This window comes from Anoplophora glabripennis, unplaced genomic scaffold (genome assembly GCF_000390285.2).
Source record: "Anoplophora glabripennis isolate ALB-LARVAE unplaced genomic scaffold, Agla_2.0 scaffold129, whole genome shotgun sequence".
Taxonomy (NCBI): domain Eukaryota; kingdom Metazoa; phylum Arthropoda; class Insecta; order Coleoptera; family Cerambycidae; genus Anoplophora; species Anoplophora glabripennis.
This window is the reverse complement of record NW_019416294.1, coordinates 745,710-763,413: the sequence shown is the minus strand read 5'-3', so window position 1 is coordinate 763,413 and position 17,704 is coordinate 745,710. Positions and strand designations below refer to the sequence as shown.

At 33.8% G+C, this 17,704-nt stretch overlaps 2 protein-coding genes across 3 annotated transcripts; both read left to right on the top strand.

Moving 5' to 3' along the window:
- Positions 1-503: 503 nt before the first annotated feature.
- On the top strand, positions 504-13,364 carry LOC108905113 (exportin-2). Its single transcript, XM_018707893.1, has 18 exons — positions 504-588; positions 649-794; positions 851-1,189; positions 1,244-1,444; positions 1,503-1,670; positions 1,727-1,856; positions 3,567-3,730; positions 3,797-3,986; positions 4,129-4,327; positions 7,149-7,252; positions 7,482-7,638; positions 8,028-8,119; positions 8,177-8,382; positions 9,192-9,289; positions 9,343-9,510; positions 9,568-9,730; positions 12,863-13,007; positions 13,065-13,364. The coding sequence occupies exons 1-18, from the start codon at positions 504-506 to the stop codon at positions 13,217-13,219; spliced, it is 2,910 nt and encodes a 969-aa protein (XP_018563409.1). The 3' UTR covers positions 13,220-13,364.
- A 1,338-nt stretch (positions 13,365-14,702) lies between these two features.
- LOC108905046 (carbonyl reductase [NADPH] 3) lies at positions 14,703-16,842 on the top strand. Of its 2 annotated transcripts, XM_018707817.2 has the most exons (5): positions 14,703-14,851; positions 14,938-15,208; positions 15,263-15,523; positions 15,769-16,007; positions 16,443-16,842. In XM_018707817.2, exons 2-5 carry the CDS (start codon positions 15,185-15,187, stop codon positions 16,759-16,761), a joined length of 843 nt encoding a protein of 280 aa, XP_018563333.1. In that variant the 5' UTR covers positions 14,703-14,851; positions 14,938-15,184; the 3' UTR covers positions 16,762-16,842. The 2 variants fall into 2 exon arrangements, with proteins under 2 accessions (XP_018563333.1, XP_018563334.1); XM_018707818.1 differs by lacking the exon at positions 14,703-14,851 and having other exon boundaries at positions 14,932-15,208.
- Positions 16,843-17,704: the final 862 nt, after the last annotated feature.

The following is a 17,704-nucleotide window of genomic DNA, read 5'->3' as shown; positions in this document are numbered from 1 at the left end:
AATCATAGAACACAGAATCAGAATGAGAGAACAAATTCAGTGACCAGTGATCCTCAAACCAAATATAAATAAATCCCTACAGGAATGTTCTGTTCATTTAAATTATTCAATCATAGAACTAATTTAACTGTTTAGAAATGTTATATACCTTTATTCTCTATTTATTAGAGTATTCTTCCAACAAGGAAATTAAATAAACTTTTCGCCATTTCATAAAAATAACCCTTGTATTTGGTTTGTTTCAATAATATTTTTTTCTAAAGTCGTGAAATCCCCAGGTAAACGGATTAATATTTTTCAGGTGGCAAATACCCAAATAAAAAAAGGAAAATGTGTTCTTCAAAAATTGTTATGTATGTTTGTGGCGAGGTGGCGCGGTAATCGCTAAAATAAGAGTCATTCATCGAGGTTATGTTAAATTTAACCGTCTAAAGTGTAGCGGTGCTGCAGTAATTGAAAAATCTGACTAATTATTCCTTTAAAGTACGGAAGAATAAAGTAGAATGGAAATATCAGACGATAATTTACAAACTCTGGGACGGTATTTACAAGAAACGCTGAACCCGGATGTTAACGTCAGAAGACCTGGTAAATTAAATTTAAAATGTAAATTATCTTATTTCTCACTGTTATTTTTATATGTTTCAGCTGAGAAGTTTTTAGAAGGTGTTGAAGTGAACCAGAACTATCCCCTTTTATTGTTAAATCTCGTCCACAAACCTGAAGTGGATATGACCATCCGAGTTGCTGGAGCAGTGGCTTTCAAAAACTACATTAAACGTAATTGGCCAGTTGTAAGTAATACTTTATATCACTTTTGACTTAGTTTATCATTGAATGTCGTTTGTAGGAGGAGGACCAACCAGATCGAATTCACAAATCCGATAGAGATGCAATAAAAAACCTTATCGTAACATTAATGTTAACGTCTCCCGAATCGATACAAAAGCAGTTGAGCGATGCGATCAGCATCATAGGAAAAACTGATTTTCCTCTTAAATGGCCTGAACTGATAACACAGATGGTTGAGAAATTTTCTACTGGCGATTTCAATGTAATAAACGGAGTTCTACGAACAGCTCATTCATTGTTTAAAAAATATCGGTACGAGTTTAAATCTAATGAACTCTGGACGGAGATAAAATATGTTTTGGAGAAATTGGCCCAACCATTAACAGATCTTTTGAGTGTAAGTATTTTGTATTTCTCTAATGGTTAAATATTTTCATAGGAATATTTTTAGGCAACAATGAACTTAGCAGAGACGCATGCTAATGACGTCAATGCTTTAAAAGTAATTTACGGCTCACTTGTTCTTATTTGCAAAGTGTTTTATTCCTTGAATTTTCAAGACTTACCCGAGTTTTTCGAAGATAATATGCAGGTTTGGATGACCAATTTTCATACAATGCTCACAGCCGATGTAAAAAGTCTACAAAATACGGTAATTATTATGTTAAGGTTCTTATACATATTTGAGGATTATTCGTCATTATATTTAGGATAGCGAAGAAGCTGGAATTATGGAGCAATTAAAGTCTCAGGTGTGCGACAATATCGCCCTTTACGCTCAGAAATACGATGAAGAATTTCGACCCTACTTACCTCAGTTTGTCACTGACGTTTGGAGCCTTTTGATCGCCACTGGATTGGAACCAAAGTATGATTTGGTAAGAATAATAAAAATGTAAAAGTTGGTTTTTGTAATCGGTTGTGTTTTTTTTAGCTGGTTTCAAACGCTTTACAGTTTTTGTCCAGTGTGGCAGAAAGGAACCATTACCGATCTCTATTCGAAGATAATACAGTTTTAAGCGGTATTTGCGAAAAAGTTATCATCCCCAATATGGAATTCAGGGGTAAGTACTTTGTACTTCATCATTTTAATAAAATTATTTGAATTAACTGAAATATTTAAAAAATTTAAATAATATTTATAATATAGAAAGTTTATACAAATCCATTGTTGATGGCCAAAATTATCGATCAGAGATTCGTACGCTTTTACCTCCAAAATTGATTCAACTTTGATAATTGATATTCTGATAATTATTAGTAGATAAAATTTCTCGTTAAAAAAATAATGTATAATTTAAGACTCCGAGACAAATGATTATTTCTGGCTATATTGAGAGGAAAAGTAACAAATATTTTGTATAGAAATGGTGTCAAATGGTTTCCAGTTTGAGAAACACTGGTGGAACGTCTGAATTTTGTCTTGAGCACAGTATGCGATTTTGTCTATATCTTGTCTCTTGTTGAAAGATGTCTTTTGAGAACCCTTTTGATTTTGGAAAATAGGAAAAAGTTACAGGGGTCATGTATGAGGAATAGGGTGGTTGCAGCATCACAAAGGTGTTGTGTTTTGCCAAGAACTGTTGGATAAACAAAGCGGTATGCGTCGGTTTGTTGTCGTGGTGCAAAATCTACGAGTTGTCTCTTATCTTCTTGTCGTTTTCTCCTGATTGTCTCATGCAAATTATGCAAAACTTGTAGGTAGTTAACCATACAACTGGACAGTAAAAATTCATGATGGTCGAGGATAACGGTATCGATTCACAAAAAAACAATCAACTTGATACTCAAGATTACTTACGTTACTTTCTGATCAAACCTCATATGTCTGCATTTACTCTATTTATGAGTTACTTCGCATCAAAATTAATGCACCACTAAAAATGGATCCCAATTTCAAAATTGATTTTCTTGCGAACGAGTAATCTTATTTTGATGATCTTTTTTTTAAACTTTAGGTTCATTCTTCTGTAATGTAGTTTTCATTGAAATTAAGTTTTAAGAATATACAAGGTGCAAGTGAAAACTACTAACTATATCACGTTAGCTTATTCGTTAATCAGCTAATGTAATCATTTTCTCACATTCGTCTCTATTCAAATTTCTTGATTAGCACTCATTACAATAATTTGCTGCAAAATGCTGTTAAAACACTGATTTACATCAAAAGAAAATGAGTTTGTGAAAATGAAGTATCTGTTTTTTATTCTTTTTTTTTCAAATTAAATGTGCTTATATTTAATTCTGCATCTCAATTAATAACCTAGATCAAGGGTCGGCAACTGGCGGACCGCGGAAGGTAAAATACTGGACCGCCAAAAATTTTTTTAAAGTATAAATTGCTCAAATAAATTATTTAAAAAACGTTTTTTACGTTTAAGTGCCAATCTTATCATTTTTTCTAGTATTTTACAATTGTGTGTGTTTTGAGTTCTTAATGGTTAGTAAGCAGATTAAATTTGAGTCCAAATTAAAATAAAAAATAAGAAATGTGAATTTTTTTCTGGACCTCGTTAAAAATTTTAAAAAGTATCCGGACCCCACCTAAAATTACTTGGGAGAGATGGGATTACAATTTGGTTCTCTAAGTAGAACTGGCTTTCTATAGGTTGTTTCAAATTTCAGAGAATAAAACCTTTTCTCTCTTGCACCTTTATTGAGTATTTACTTATCGAAATTTTTTTTTAATTCTTGTATGGATTCGTTTCTGTGTGACTACTTGTATTCTATCGAATACATAAACTATTTCTATTTCATTGTTTTCTGTCATATAGTATCAGACGAAGAATTATTCGAGGACAACCCAGAAGAATACACGAGAAGAGATATCGAAGGTTCAGACGTGGATACTCGCAGAAGGGCAGCTTGCGACTTAGTAAACACCCTCAGTCAGAATTTCGAGGCGAGAATCATGGAAATTTTTGGTCAATACCTTCAGGTACGTCGACTGTTTCAAACAGTGAAACGTAATGATGCGAAAACATTTCGGTTTTTGTTCTATTAGGTTATGCTGGGCAAATACACGGAGGATCCTAAGAACCACTGGCGGAGCAAAGACGCCGCGTTGTATCTAGTCACTTCGCTTGTCAGTAGGGGCTCTACGCAGAAGCACGGCGTGACGCAGACTAGTCAGCTGGTCGACATCACTCAGTTCTGCCGGCAGCAAATACTGCCCGAGATGGAGAGACCTGATGGTGAGTTAATATTCAAAATCACTCGTATCATTGTTATTTTACATTTTAAGGCTTCGACGACATGGTAAATTTGGAGTATGCGACGGTTTTTCTGTGTTTAAATATGTATCATTTTGAAAAAAAGGATTATGCTTTCTTTCAGTGAACGAGCTGCCCGTTCTCAAAGCAGACGCCATCAAATACGTGATGACATTCAGAACCGTCCTCCCGTCGGAGTTAGTGGTGGCTACTATGCCGCAACTGATCAGGCACTTGTCTAGTGAGAGCGCCGTCGTGCACACATACGCCGCGTGCGCTTTAGAAAAGATCCTCATCATGAAGGACAGCAATAATCAGTTAATGTAAGTGTTGACCGATATTATTTTTAGTACAGCTTCGATAATCAGGTCAAATTGGGAAAAAAGGTGTCCGATTTAACAAACATTTTATTCTTGCTTTTTATATTGCAAAATAAAAAAGCATAAAACTGGTAAAAATAACATTTATTCTTATGTGGAATACATAAATAAAAACGATTAAACGGAACTTGATTCTAATATATTATTTTGTTCAAATGTATGGGGTGTAACATTACGAGGGAGTCAGTTTTTCAAGTGTACTTGTACGTGTTTCCCAGAACACTAATCTGAAATTATTATTATTTTTTAATCAGAGAGTGAAACTTCAATAGAAAATGATTTTGTTCTTTTATGACGTGTCATTTTAAAGTCACCATATTTTTTGTCAATGCAGATATAGTTCTGAATGTTGAAAATTTTCAAGTATTTGAAAAAAATTTATGTTTTTCATATTAAGTATTTACTAATACAGTAAAACTCGGTTATAGCGAGCATTCACGGGAACGCAAAATTTGCTCGTTATATGCGAGTGCTCGTTATAGACGTCGCCGTCGCCAACTATGCTGAAAATTATTTGAAACATAATTATAGCTGCATTGCACTTGTATTTTTATTTTATAATATTATTTATCTACATAACATAGATACGTATAACTGTAGGTAAGTTACATTACATAGCATTTATTATTAACGAAAAAATTCTGTAATATTTTTCTGCACCACTCTTTTGCTTAATATCTCCTGACTGATATTTCTTTGCAACCGATCAGCGGCATTTAAGAACTGCTCGTTTTCCGGATATTTGAATTCGACGTATGATACTATGGTTTTAACGCAGAGATGGCTTCATGTGTCGAAGGAACTGTAACCTCATCGCTTCCCGTTTCTTCTTCATCACTTTCTTCATCTATTGATGGGTTAATCGCTAATTGTGTGATTTGAATTTCATTTGGGAATTCAGCCACTTCGAGATTTTCGTCTACCTTGTCGTACTGAACTAAGTCAAAGACGTCAAAATCGGATATGTTGTTATTTCTACTAGTCATAACAAGTTTTTGCGTTCATTTGATGTCATGTGCGGAAAAACTGGTTCTACGATAACTCGTTATAGCCGAGATCACTGTTGCGCGGGACCAAAATAAAAGCTCGTAATAGCCACAAAAATACACGTGTTACATAGGGAATTCGGAAGGGACATTTCAATTTGCTCGTTATAACCAAGTGCTCGTTATATCCCCTGCTCGTTATAAGCGAGTTCAACTGTATTAGTATGCGGATAAGCATATGTTAGATAGACTTGAAATATTTGTTACAATTTCTTTAAAGCACTGTGTTTAGTTTGCGAACTCAGTGTCAATGACCTCTAACACCGTCCTAGTTCAAGTAAACTACATAATGTCAATCCACCTGATGTGATATGACAATCGGATGCTACAAGGGCAAAAAATAAAAGGCCGATGTTATTTGGCGAAACTAGAATGGTCAAATATGTCACTGCTTCGTTTTATTACATTTATTTCAGTTTTAAGTAAGTTTATTGGTTTACGAGATATGTGTAAGGTATAGTTGTTATGATCTCAATTGGAACCGCATAAAAACATTTAACTCCTAAATTCTACGGAATCCATAGACGTCCAGAAAAATTTAGCCCTGTCTCGTCTAGAGATACTATATTACCATATAATTACAAGTTTTTTATGTTTAAAATCGCATTGTAATAAAGCATGTCGTAATATATCTAAAGATTTATAATTATAATCAGGATAATCGCTTAATTTATCTCGATTCATGTTTAAAGTAGGAACTTTATTTTCTTTATACATATTATAAATTACATCTGGTAAAATCGTCAATTTTCTTTAATTTTGCATTTTTCCGTTTCCTCTTTGTACCGTGATCAATCCTTCTTGAATTACGCCATAAATTGTCGTTTTTGATATCTTAGTTAATTTGTTAATACGTTTCCTAACTTTTTCATCACATCGTTCACTATTTTAAATTTTCAAACAATCATATATATTTAATATAATACGTTGACTTTTTACGTGTAAATCTTTGTTTTTAAAGTCTGAGTTTGTTTCGATACTTTCGACCGGTTCCACTATTTGGGGATTTTCCCGAGTTATTTCCTTATCCTTCGCTTCAAAGAGTCTCCAGAGAGCCACGCTAAATTACTAGATAATTACATATAACATTTATTTTAATAACTATTACCCTTTACTGGTTACAATTTGAACAAATAATAATATCAACTAATAGATAATAATACGTATTATACCAACAACATACCCCGCCAAGCAATGCTCTGCACTGCACTGGCAAAGCGGCAAAGCTAAGTGAACCCGTCTACCATACAAAAAAATTGGTTACGACGTAGTGGACCAATACAGGTTTGCTTTGGTGACCAGCGTGCCGGCGTCAATTCTACATCAGGCGGACAAGTTTACCTATACCGGACTCGCCGAATTGCTATTCGAGTATAAATTACGAGACACATCATGGTCAAAGCATAAGAAGAAATTTCAGAAGTGCATACGGTCCCGTGCTTTAAGATTTACAGGTTCCAATTGAATTTTCACACGAAGTATTAGCTTCTAGGGCTTCCGGTGGGATCATTTTTTACCAGCTTGTTTTTAAAAACGATCGATAGTCGTTTTATGCAAAAGAAATAGGTAAAAGGCCACTTATCACTCACTCACTCACTCATCACTTTTTCAAGATACAGAAAGATCTGTATAAGATGCATGGGAAGTTTTGAACAATTCTGATGCCAACTCAACGACTCTCACAGATCGGCTTTAGTTTGTTTTATGACTTCTTTCAGAGTTTCTGGTGCTCAACTGCAACCGATAGCAGGTGATCTATTATCGAATCTGTTCGCTGTACTGGAGAGGCCTGTATCGGAGGAAAACGAATACGTCATGAAAGGTAAGGATACCAAGGATTAACTGGTCGTTAAATTTGTTTTACTTCATATATATTCGTTCAATTCTACCAATTTTACATACATTCTACAATTTTGATCCTTGTTTGTTATTGTATTAGTATAAATCTACTACAGTTTGCCGTTTTATTGATCGGTTCGGTTAATTTCACCAATAAATTGGTCAGTTTATTGTAACGTGTAAACGCAACGTCGACAATTTTTTCATTCCAGCAATGATGAGGACCTTTTGTACACTACAGGAGAGGGTTATACCATTTTTAAGCGCGGCATTGCCCAAATTGACACAAAAATTGCAGGCGGTCGCCAAGAATCCTTCCAAACCACACTTCAACCACTATTTGTTCGAAAGCTTCTCATTGGCTATAAGGTGAGCCACTTCAATTGTTACTGTATAATTCTTATTTACAATGTGGCAAAATATTCAAAAAAATAAATTGCTTAAGAAACGCCACAAATAAATAAATTCAGGCGCTATTTCTACTGACAAAGAGTGACCTACCAATTTGTAGGTACCACGACGTTGCCGCAGTAGGCAAAGTAACGTTTTTAACTAATGATATTGCAGGCTATTAATAATTCAAAGTTTGTACTTTACTATGTGTAATACAACGTTGGTTGGGGGCTTTAGTCCACAGAGTAGTCGATTCCTACAAAATCATTAGTTAAAAACTTTAAGGCGCTATTTCAATAATTTAGTTCGTACCGTTAACCGTTGGTATAGATATTAGCGATGATCTGTGTAAAATACGTTTCTAGAATCGTGTGTAACACGAATCCAGCTGCGGTAACATCGTTCGAAGACATCTTATTTCCAATTTTCCAAGGAATATTACAGCAAGACATCCAAGGTGACTCAACTTGAGGAGATTACGTGCAGTATTTTTTTGTAATCGATGTTCTTTCAGAATTTATCCCGTACGTTTTTCAAATACTCTCCCTGCTTATGGAAAATACCCCGCCCGGAGCGGTGCCCGAACCTTACATGCAGTTGTTGCCGTGCCTGTTGGCGCCCGTTTTGTGGGAGCGACCGGCAAACATCAGCCCGCTCGTCAGGCTGCTCAGTGCGTTCGCTACGCAGGCGGCACCGCAGATCGTCGCTCAGGACAAACTGGTATGTTTTTAATATACAAAAAATAATCTCTTGATGCAAGGCCTTAAATTTTTTAATATTCTTCTCTATTTGGTGAAGTAAAAGTAAATACAGAATAGCAAAATTTAGTTGTCAAACCATGTCCAAATACGAATAAGAATTAAAGTGGACCCCTTAAAAATGGTGGATGTATTTGCAAAAAGTGCAAATTAATTTATGCCAAAACTCACTTAAAATTGAAAGAAAATATTATGAAATGAACGTAGTAATATTTTTTAAAATTGTATATCCGGTTCGAAGGACCAGAAAAAAATGTATGGGAATTATCCAATTCTTTGGAATAATAATCCCATACATTTTTTTGGTCCTTCGAGCCGGATATTCAATTTTAAGTGAGTTTTGGCATAAATTAATTTGCCCTTTTTGTATTACATAATTTCACTTTTCGAATTTGTAGTTTCTACTATCTATAGTCATTTCAAGCATATCATAGATATATTTAAGCATGTGCGAACTAATTCTTATTTATAAAATGGAAAGCGAGAAAACATACACTCTCAGTTGTATTGTCCAGTGAAGGGAATCGGCCTTGTTCGTGTCACCAAAAAAAGCGCGGAAGAAGCAAAATATTTTTGAAACAAAATAAAAATTTGTGAATAATTTTATTTGTATATTTTATTGTTATTTTCTGGTGTAAGCTTTATATTTGGTATTTTATTACATTCACCTTGTTTTTTTGGAATAGTAATCAACCAACATTTATTATTAACTGTGTATTATTATTAACCAAAAAAAAAAAAAAAAAACTATAACGAGAACATTTTTTTTAGGGTGGTTTCTTGGGTGTCTTTCAAAAATTGATAGCCTCGAAGAGTAACGACCACGAAGGATTTCATCTCATGCAGAGCATGGTTCAAAATTTCCCTACGTAAGTTTCTGTAGTGCTTCCAATACAGCATTTGATCCGATATATTTTTCCAGCGAAGCGTTGGTTCCGTACCAGAAACAGATCTTCTTCCTGCTCTTCCAGAGGTTGTCTTCCAGCAAAACCACCAAATATGTGATAAATCTCATAGTGTTTTTCTGTCTGTACGTGGTTAAGTACTCGGCTAACGAACTTGTGGTTACCATCGACGGAATTCAAGCGCAGTAAGTCGATTTTACTCGGTTCATATAGTGTGAGATTATACTTACTTTATATTTTAGGATGTTTGGGATGGTGTTGGAAAAACTTCTGATATCGGAACTGCAAAAAGTCGCCGGTACGATAGAGAGAAAGATTGTGGCTTGTGGTATAACGAAATTATTGTGCGAATGTCCCGAAATGTACACAGGGTCGTACCAGAAGTATTGGCCTCAACTTTTACAGGTAAGAGTCCCAGTATCGAGAAAGTACCGGAATTGTAATTGTAAAAATTGAAATATGTCGGATTGTTGTGTTGTTAAATGTATAAATTGAAATTAATGACAAATTTACTCTTTTGCTTACGTGTTAAAAAATGTGTAAAAATCGCAGCATAAAAAAGGTGATACACAAGTTTTCCAAAAAAAAAAAAAAAAATTATGGGAAGTAGAGTTGATACATACAAATGCTATAATGTAAAAAGAAAATTAAAAAAGGACATTTCTAAAATTATTTAAAAATATTTACCTATACACCACTGGAATTTGATTGACTGACCAGGAAAACGGTCTGCATACAGGTGAGAAACAGCAATTGCATTTTTTCTTGCTTCGCCATAAATTTAAAAGAATATCTGTTAATTCTACATAGTTATAGACATAAGTCATTTTAAACACTGATATAGACAATAATCCACAGTAATAAGAGTACTACCGAAACCACAGTAATACTGAATAAACAGACGTTTGTAAATCGAACCGGCTGAAGCTACCGGGACGAGCAAGTTGTCCAATGCTTTTATATACAGAAAAACTTTCAAAGAAAGCATTTTGGGAAAAAATGTTTCAGACAAAAGTGTAAGGATTTTTCCCTGGCCATCTGATGGAGACCTTGGATTTGACCTTGACTTTAACCTTCAAGGTCAGTTGAAGGTCAAGTTAAGTTTTTTAAATGGAAACTCCTATTTTTTATTGCGTATTTGGAAAGAGCAAGAAATTTTAAATCAAAATATGGTCTTGACTTTGACCTTGACAATGAGCTACAAGGTCAAAAGTGGGTCGACTTTCAAAAGTCCCGGTACGGCAGAACTTTCGAGGAATGCATTTTGGGAAAAAATATTCCAGATAAAAGTGTAAGAATTTTTCCCCGGCTATCTGATGCTGACCTTGGATTTGACCTTGACTTTGACATTCAAGGTCATTTGAAGGTCAAGTTAAGTTTTTTAAATGGAAACCCTTATTTTTTATTGCGGATTTGGAAAGAGCAGGAAATTGTCAAAGTCATAGTCAAGACCATCTTTGGACGTAAAATTTCCTGCTTATTTTTTATTGGGGATTTGGAAAGAGCAGGAAATTGTCAGTCATGGTCAAACCATCTTTAGACGTAAAATTTCCTGCTCTTTCCAAATCCGCAATAAAAAATAGGAATTCCAGTTTAAAAAACTTAACTTGACCTTCAAATGACCTTGAATGTCAAAGTCAAGGTCAAATCCAAGGTCACCATCAGATATCCAGGGAAAAATTCTTACACTTTTGTCTGGATTATTTTTTCCCAAAATGCATTCCTCGAAAGTTCTGCCGTACCGGAACTTTTGGATATCCTGTATAACAACTTTGAATATTATTTTCTGGAAATAATTTCTTCATGAAATAAACAAATTAAAACAGTACTCACAAATCTCATTTCACAAAATCCTCAAATATTTTTTTTGTATATTGTACCCTTAAACATTTTTGACATTAATAGTACGAAGTCTTATTTTGTTCAGACTTGGTGGTTTTTTTCTCAATTCTAGGAAAAGAAAATATGTTATTAATATGCTACACAGTTTCCCGATGTATAGGTTTCTAGTCCACTATTATAAGTAAAAACAAATGAAGTTCAAATATTTTCCTTAAATAAGCTCTAAGAATGCACATACTTGGAAAGTATAATCTTCCTTAAAATTGCGCAAACAATTTTTATGTAAAATTAAAAATTTTTCTACAAATTGGTATGTAGAATAACATCGTGCGAGATAAAACTTGCAAAACATTGCTTTGTACTTACTGACAGAAAGCGACCTACTAATCTGTAGCATTGCAAGTAGCATTGGCGGTTAAAATGCGACAGTTTGCAGGTTATATCTCACCCACACTCTAAACATGTCAGTAAATCGACTGATGAGAACTAATAAGTTTGAAAACCGGACATGACTGTAGCTCGCAGAGTAGGTGTTTACCACAATATTATTAAAACATTGTGTTATTTAAATTTCAAATTAAAAAATTGCTAATAAAGTTTTAAGAAACTTATCGTCAATAATATACATTACAGAAAAACGGAAAGAGCAAATAGCAAACTGCAAGCGAGGATCTATAGAGTATGATAATATAAGTATTTAACCTAAAATTACTTGTTAAAAATTTATCGTTTTAATAACTGGGACTTCAAACAACAAACAACAAAATGTTTTAAATGTTTGTTTTCGCCCAATTGGCGATGGTCGTGCAAATAAGTACCTGGCAAATTTTAGCAGGTTCCTACTAGTAGTAGCCATCAGAATGGCGTATTTGGGAAGTAGCATGATAGATGGAGCAATTTTCGCCCTGTGTATAACATATTTCCTTTTCGTGAGTATACGACACTAAAGCAGCTGGATCGTTCGTCAGTTGTCTTACCTACGACATACTGATGAGGACCAATAAGTCCGAAACCGGTCTGTGTCTGGTGGGTTAAACTGACGAACGATCCTAGCTCTGTACTAGATGTTGCGTGTATAATTCAATGCCGGTCGGGGCAAATAGCGTGCGGAGTAGTTGTTTCTCGCAACACTAGCAATGATTGAAATAATTTTTCCTAATTTCATACATGTTTTTTGTACATTGTATGATAGTTATCATTTTAACAACGTTGTCTTGGGAAACAAGATACTTTTAATATTTATATTCATTACTGACATATTTTAATTATTTTTATTTGCAAATTTACTACATTTATTATAGAAATTTATAATAAATAATATAAAATGAAATTATAAAGAGAAATAAACGTAATGATATATTCATTGAAAGTATCTTTTTTTCCACCACAATGCTGATAAAATCAGTAACAGACTTGATCGAACTAGTACTTTTCTCATAGCATGTTGTATTATATTTTTAATAAATGTTGAGAAAAATGTGAACTTTCCCATTAAAAAATATCGTCACAGCTCTTAGGGCGGTGAACTGACTAAGATGAAGTTTTTAGCGAAATATATATATAATATAAATATACAATTATATACAGTTTCCTATTTGCTTCTTCCGTTTAACATATAAATGTGAACACCTTGAATTTGCCTATTAATGATTTTAGGATGTTTTTTAGAATTTTTCGATTTTCTTGTAATTACAGGCCTTGATTTCCTTCTTCGAAATGCCCAGAGATGAGAGCACATTGCCGGACGACCACTTTATAGAAGTCGATGATACCCCAACGTTTCAGACGGCTAGTGCCAAACTGAACTTCGCCAATAATACCAAAAATGATCCTCTACAAGGTGGGTTATTTAACGGTATCGAGTAAATTTTGTATTGATTCTTATTTTATTTCGTAGCGGTGAATGAACCCCGTCAGTTTCTGGTCCAAAGCCTCGCAAGTCTGGGCAGTTCGCAGCCGGGTCGTTTACCGACCATGATCAACAGTACGAACTCTCAAACTCAAACGATACTGCAAGGCTATTTGGCCAAATTCGGGGTCCAGTTGGTATAGTTCATGTTATTTCTGTTATCTTCGTCAGAGACTGAAGTTTTGTTAAGCTATGTGGTAGATCAAGTGTAATTGTCAATGCCTGTAATCTCTTTAGTTGTTAATTTTTTAGTTACAGCGTGTTTTAAATTATTTTTATAAACATGAATAAAATTGTAAAACAATTGTGGTTTTATTTTGATAAACGTCAACTAAATCGTTTTTAAATAAAACATCTTTACGTCATTGATGTTCACTTGGCGTAGATGACGCGCTTACTTGCCCCCGATATATTTGACAGTAAAGTGGTGCTTGCACCAAGACAGCAGTAGTAAAGTTTTTAACAGGCTATCTTGTGTGTGGCAAGCGCGTCGACATTGTGATTCGGTCGAGACAAAAAATCGAAAATCTCAACAACTGGAGGAGCTAGAGAGAAACCGAATGCAGTTTTTGATCGGTCAGTGCCGTTATTGTCTACCAAATTTTTTCTTAGAGATTTTTGAAATTATTTTTATTTGTGGCATTTCAATGTAAGTTTTCAGATTTTTCAAAGTAATATGAAATATCTCATATCGATATCCAAAGCAAACGGCAGGCATTTCTGAAAGGATTTTCGACTGGAAAAAGTCGCCTTCTGGAAAAGGGAGGCGCCTAATAATAACGCATATTGGAAGTACAGTAGGATTTTTGGAACGGGGTGTGTATATATACGGTGTATTATTATAAGTGATAAAGTGTGATATCCGCGGCGTGCGAATCAGGTAGGTGTAAGTAGGTGGTGGTGGGCAGTCAACAATTGTGGAGAGGATGACAGGTGAGTCTATAAGCTTTTTAAAGTAAATAATAAATATTCACCCTGAACTTATTTTTTATAATTTTCTGCTCTTTGACCCCTTCTCAAGTAGTACGCCTATGGAATCTTGTCCCCCACACTTCTCACTTCGCTTAGAGCGTTTTCACACTATTGCGCCGAAACGCGGCGTTTGACGTAAACGCCAAATTTGAAAACATCACCTTCCACACTATTCGCGCGTAATCGAAATAATTAGAAGGTTTCAGGTTATGTTGTATTGTAATCATTGAAAGCAGTGAAGTATTTTTGATTGTGGTCCCAGTAATTTTGGTAATAGTTATTTAATAACCAACCGGAGTAGCCACACTGTAATTCTAGAAAAATAAGTGGAAAAAGGAATGTTTATAATACCTATAATTCACCTTCACTTCAAATTTTCACGATTGTCAAAATTTCTAATAAAATTAAAATGATGTATGACTGCTGATCTGACATGACATAAGACATAAATAACGCTTATTTTTTTACGTTTATGCGAAAAAGTTAAAGTTAATGCGGTTAAAGCAACTTCCAGCGTGGTGACCTTGACTAGTTGACTACGTTGATTTAAGAAAATTGACCAATCACCACAGAACGCCACAATAGTGGCGTTTTCGCGTAATAATGTGAACTGTGAAAGCGCTCTTACTCGTTTAAGTAGTTTCAACTCCACTCGCGAAAAAAAGGCTATAGATAAGAGAGATAAGATAACTAACAGAAACTGTGACCTGTGACAGAAGATAATGCTATAAGTGCTGGATAGTGGATGTGGATATGAATCGTTGCTTTCTTAAAGTATATCTCATATACTTATTATCTAGATAGTATGTATACATATGGTATATCTTATCTATGATCACTGCCCAATCATGTTTTGTGATTATTAGTAGTGTAATTTTTTATTTTGTAGTATAAATAAAATATCAAGCAAAAATGATGGCACGTGACTCGAGATTAAATAAAAAAAAACAATTCAATCAATTTTCAATTTCACTTGGCTAGTAGATTTTCTGCGATCGTGTCAGAAATATTAGAATTAGAACCACAAAACAGAGAAAAGAATTAGAACATAGATTTGACAGTAGACAGTATTGAATAAAACCTAACCTAGAAAGACAAATTAGCCGGAATTAATTACACAAAGCCTATTTATTAAAATGTCATCTAATAAAATTGCTGTGGTGAGTACGTAATTCGAATAGATGTTAAAACCTTCATCCTTCCATTCGGAACAGGTTACAGGGAGCAACAAAGGCATTGGATATGCCATAGTTAAGGGCCTTTGCGAGAAATTTAATGGTGTCGTGTATTTAACGGCTAGAGATGTTGGTAGAGGAGAAGCAGCAGTCAACAAACTGAAAGAACTTGGCTTCAACCCTCTGTTTCATCAGTTGGACGTTACAGACCAGTCTAGCGTCGACAAATTTAAGGAATATATTAAATCAAAACATGAAGGCATAGATATTTTAGTTAATAATGCTGCTATAGCATTTAAGGTAAGCTAAGTAATAATTTATAGATTGATTTTATAAATTAAATAAGATTTATAATCGTAATTTGTAAAATATTTTGTAATTTCAATATTCTTCACCATGACCACTTAAAAAGCTTTCTGTGTGTATCATTTTGTAAAGGACTGTATATTTCAAAATATGTAAAACCAAAATTTATGACCCAGATATTTTTTCTATAGATAAGTAAATTGTTTTGCTTTAAAATAATGATTCTTCTCTATATATAGAATAATGCAACTGAACCTTTTGGCCAGCAAGCTGAAGAGACCATAAAAGTGAACTATTTTGCAACACTAAGAGTATCGGAAGCACTTTTTCCCTTATTACGCAACAATGCCAAAGTCGTTAATATTTCCAGCTCCTCAGGGCATCTCAGCAGGATTCCGTCTGAAGATTTACGAGCGAAATTAGGGGATTCTACTTTGACCATTCCAGACCTCAACAAATTAATGGAAAAATTTGTAAAGTATGTAATAGTTTATCTTACTATTTTCACTTATTACCCACTATCAGCGCTTATCTCCGATGTATTTTTATGTTTAGTCTGAATATTTTTTATTCAAAAATAAGACAAACATTTTACCCATTATTAGCAATTACCAATAATTAATATTACTCGTTTTTATAAAAATATATTACGGTTTTCGGTGTTTGTGATTTTGTTAAATTATAATCTTATCTTTTTCGGTAACATTAATAAAATCTAATCGAATTAAACTAAAATATGTGATAAACAAATAATTTATATTATTTAACGATACTTATGTACTTCAAATATTTACATTGATTGCAACATCTTAATTAGGTGTGATAAACTGATTGATAGCTTTTGCTAAACAACAAAGTTCTACATAATGAAATGAAATCAGAAAATAAATAAAATTGATTTGTCATTATTCAGGGACGCCAAAGATGACAAAGCATATTCCGAAGGATGGGGTCGCTCAGCTTACGTCGTCTCCAAAGTGGGCGTGAGTGCTCTAACGTTTGCCCAACAAAGACTGTTCGATAACGAGCAACCCAATAGGAATATCGCGGTAAACGTCGTTCATCCGGGCTACGTAGTTACAGACATGACCAGTCAAACAGGGCATTTAACTACTGAAGAAGGAGCGAAGGCCCCTCTTTACTTGGCTCTGGAAGCAGATTTCAAAGGAAAATACGTTTGGTACGATAGTCAAATTGTCGACTGGTATGGAACTACACCTTCGCAGTATTAAGTTACATTTGACATTAATGATTCTTGAGAATTTATTTTTTGTAAAAAACAAGATATTTGTTAAAAAAAAATGCTATATTTTTGTTGTCTATTATTTTTTACGTATCTTTCATAGTTTCAGAGTTATTATTTAAATAAGGCAATTTTTTTTTTAATAATGAAAAATACGTTTTCAACTTTTACCGTACATTATTAAAAAAATACGCATTCTAAACCGGTTTAACTTTAGGATCCTATGAAAAACATTAAGAAAAAACTAATTGTAAAGGGTCTACGATTAATTTTGATTCTGATGGGAATGATACAGCGTTTATTGCTCATTTTTCCTTAAAAAATATGAGCAACCAATGAGTTTTTGACGATAACTCTTTCAATTTTGCTCTAATTAACTTTTATAAGTGCTCATTTTGAAGGTCTTTTTGAATACTACAAAAAACTCCTGGAGCGTTATACACATAAAATTAATCCTTTTTCCGTTATTTGATGTTGAATACATCGATTTGAGTATTCCCCCCAAAACAAGTCCCCTTCCAGTAACCATATTTTGCTTTGTATAAGGGGGGACGTACAACACTTTTAAAAAACAATTTTCATTGTATATTTATAAGCTACATTTTTGTCCAATATACTTTCTTTTTAATAAAATGCGTAATTTTTGAGTTATTAGCGAAAAATATTTTGAAAACTTTTTTTTTTCACAAAATCACAAGTTTTCAGTCGTGAATAACTAAAGAACTATTGATTTATCGAAAAAATTCTTTGAATATTATTTGCTCAAAATTTGATTCACTAGCGATTTCCAGCGTTATTTTTGAAAAAAAATTTCACTAATGTTCATTGACCTTTTCTCTAACTGCCAATTTTCAAGTCGATCGGTTCAGTTTCAAAGAATTCGGAGGTGAAAAGCTTCAATGACTGTACTATAAGTGGAGTATGAAAAAGAC

What these genes read in the sequence shown, in the direction of transcription:
- LOC108905113 (XM_018707893.1), top strand. Translation starts at nt 504, where the DNA reads ATGGAAATATCAGACGATAATTTACAAACTCTGGGACGGTATTTACAA. An exon ending in TTAAACGTAATTGGCCAGTT is followed by an intron (nt 795 to 850) that starts GTAAGTAATACT and finishes TGTCGTTTGTAG; the next exon opens with GAGGAGGACCAACCAGATCG. An exon ending in CAAAAATGATCCTCTACAAG is followed by an intron (nt 13,008 to 13,064) that starts GTGGGTTATTTA and finishes TTTATTTCGTAG; the next exon opens with CGGTGAATGAACCCCGTCAG.
- LOC108905046 (XM_018707817.2), top strand. Translation starts at nt 15,185, where the DNA reads ATGTCATCTAATAAAATTGCTGTG. An exon ending in ATGCTGCTATAGCATTTAAG is followed by an intron (nt 15,524 to 15,768) that starts GTAAGCTAAGTA and finishes CTCTATATATAG; the next exon opens with AATAATGCAACTGAACCTTT. An exon ending in TTAATGGAAAAATTTGTAAA is followed by an intron (nt 16,008 to 16,442) that starts GTATGTAATAGT and finishes GTCATTATTCAG; the next exon opens with GGACGCCAAAGATGACAAAG.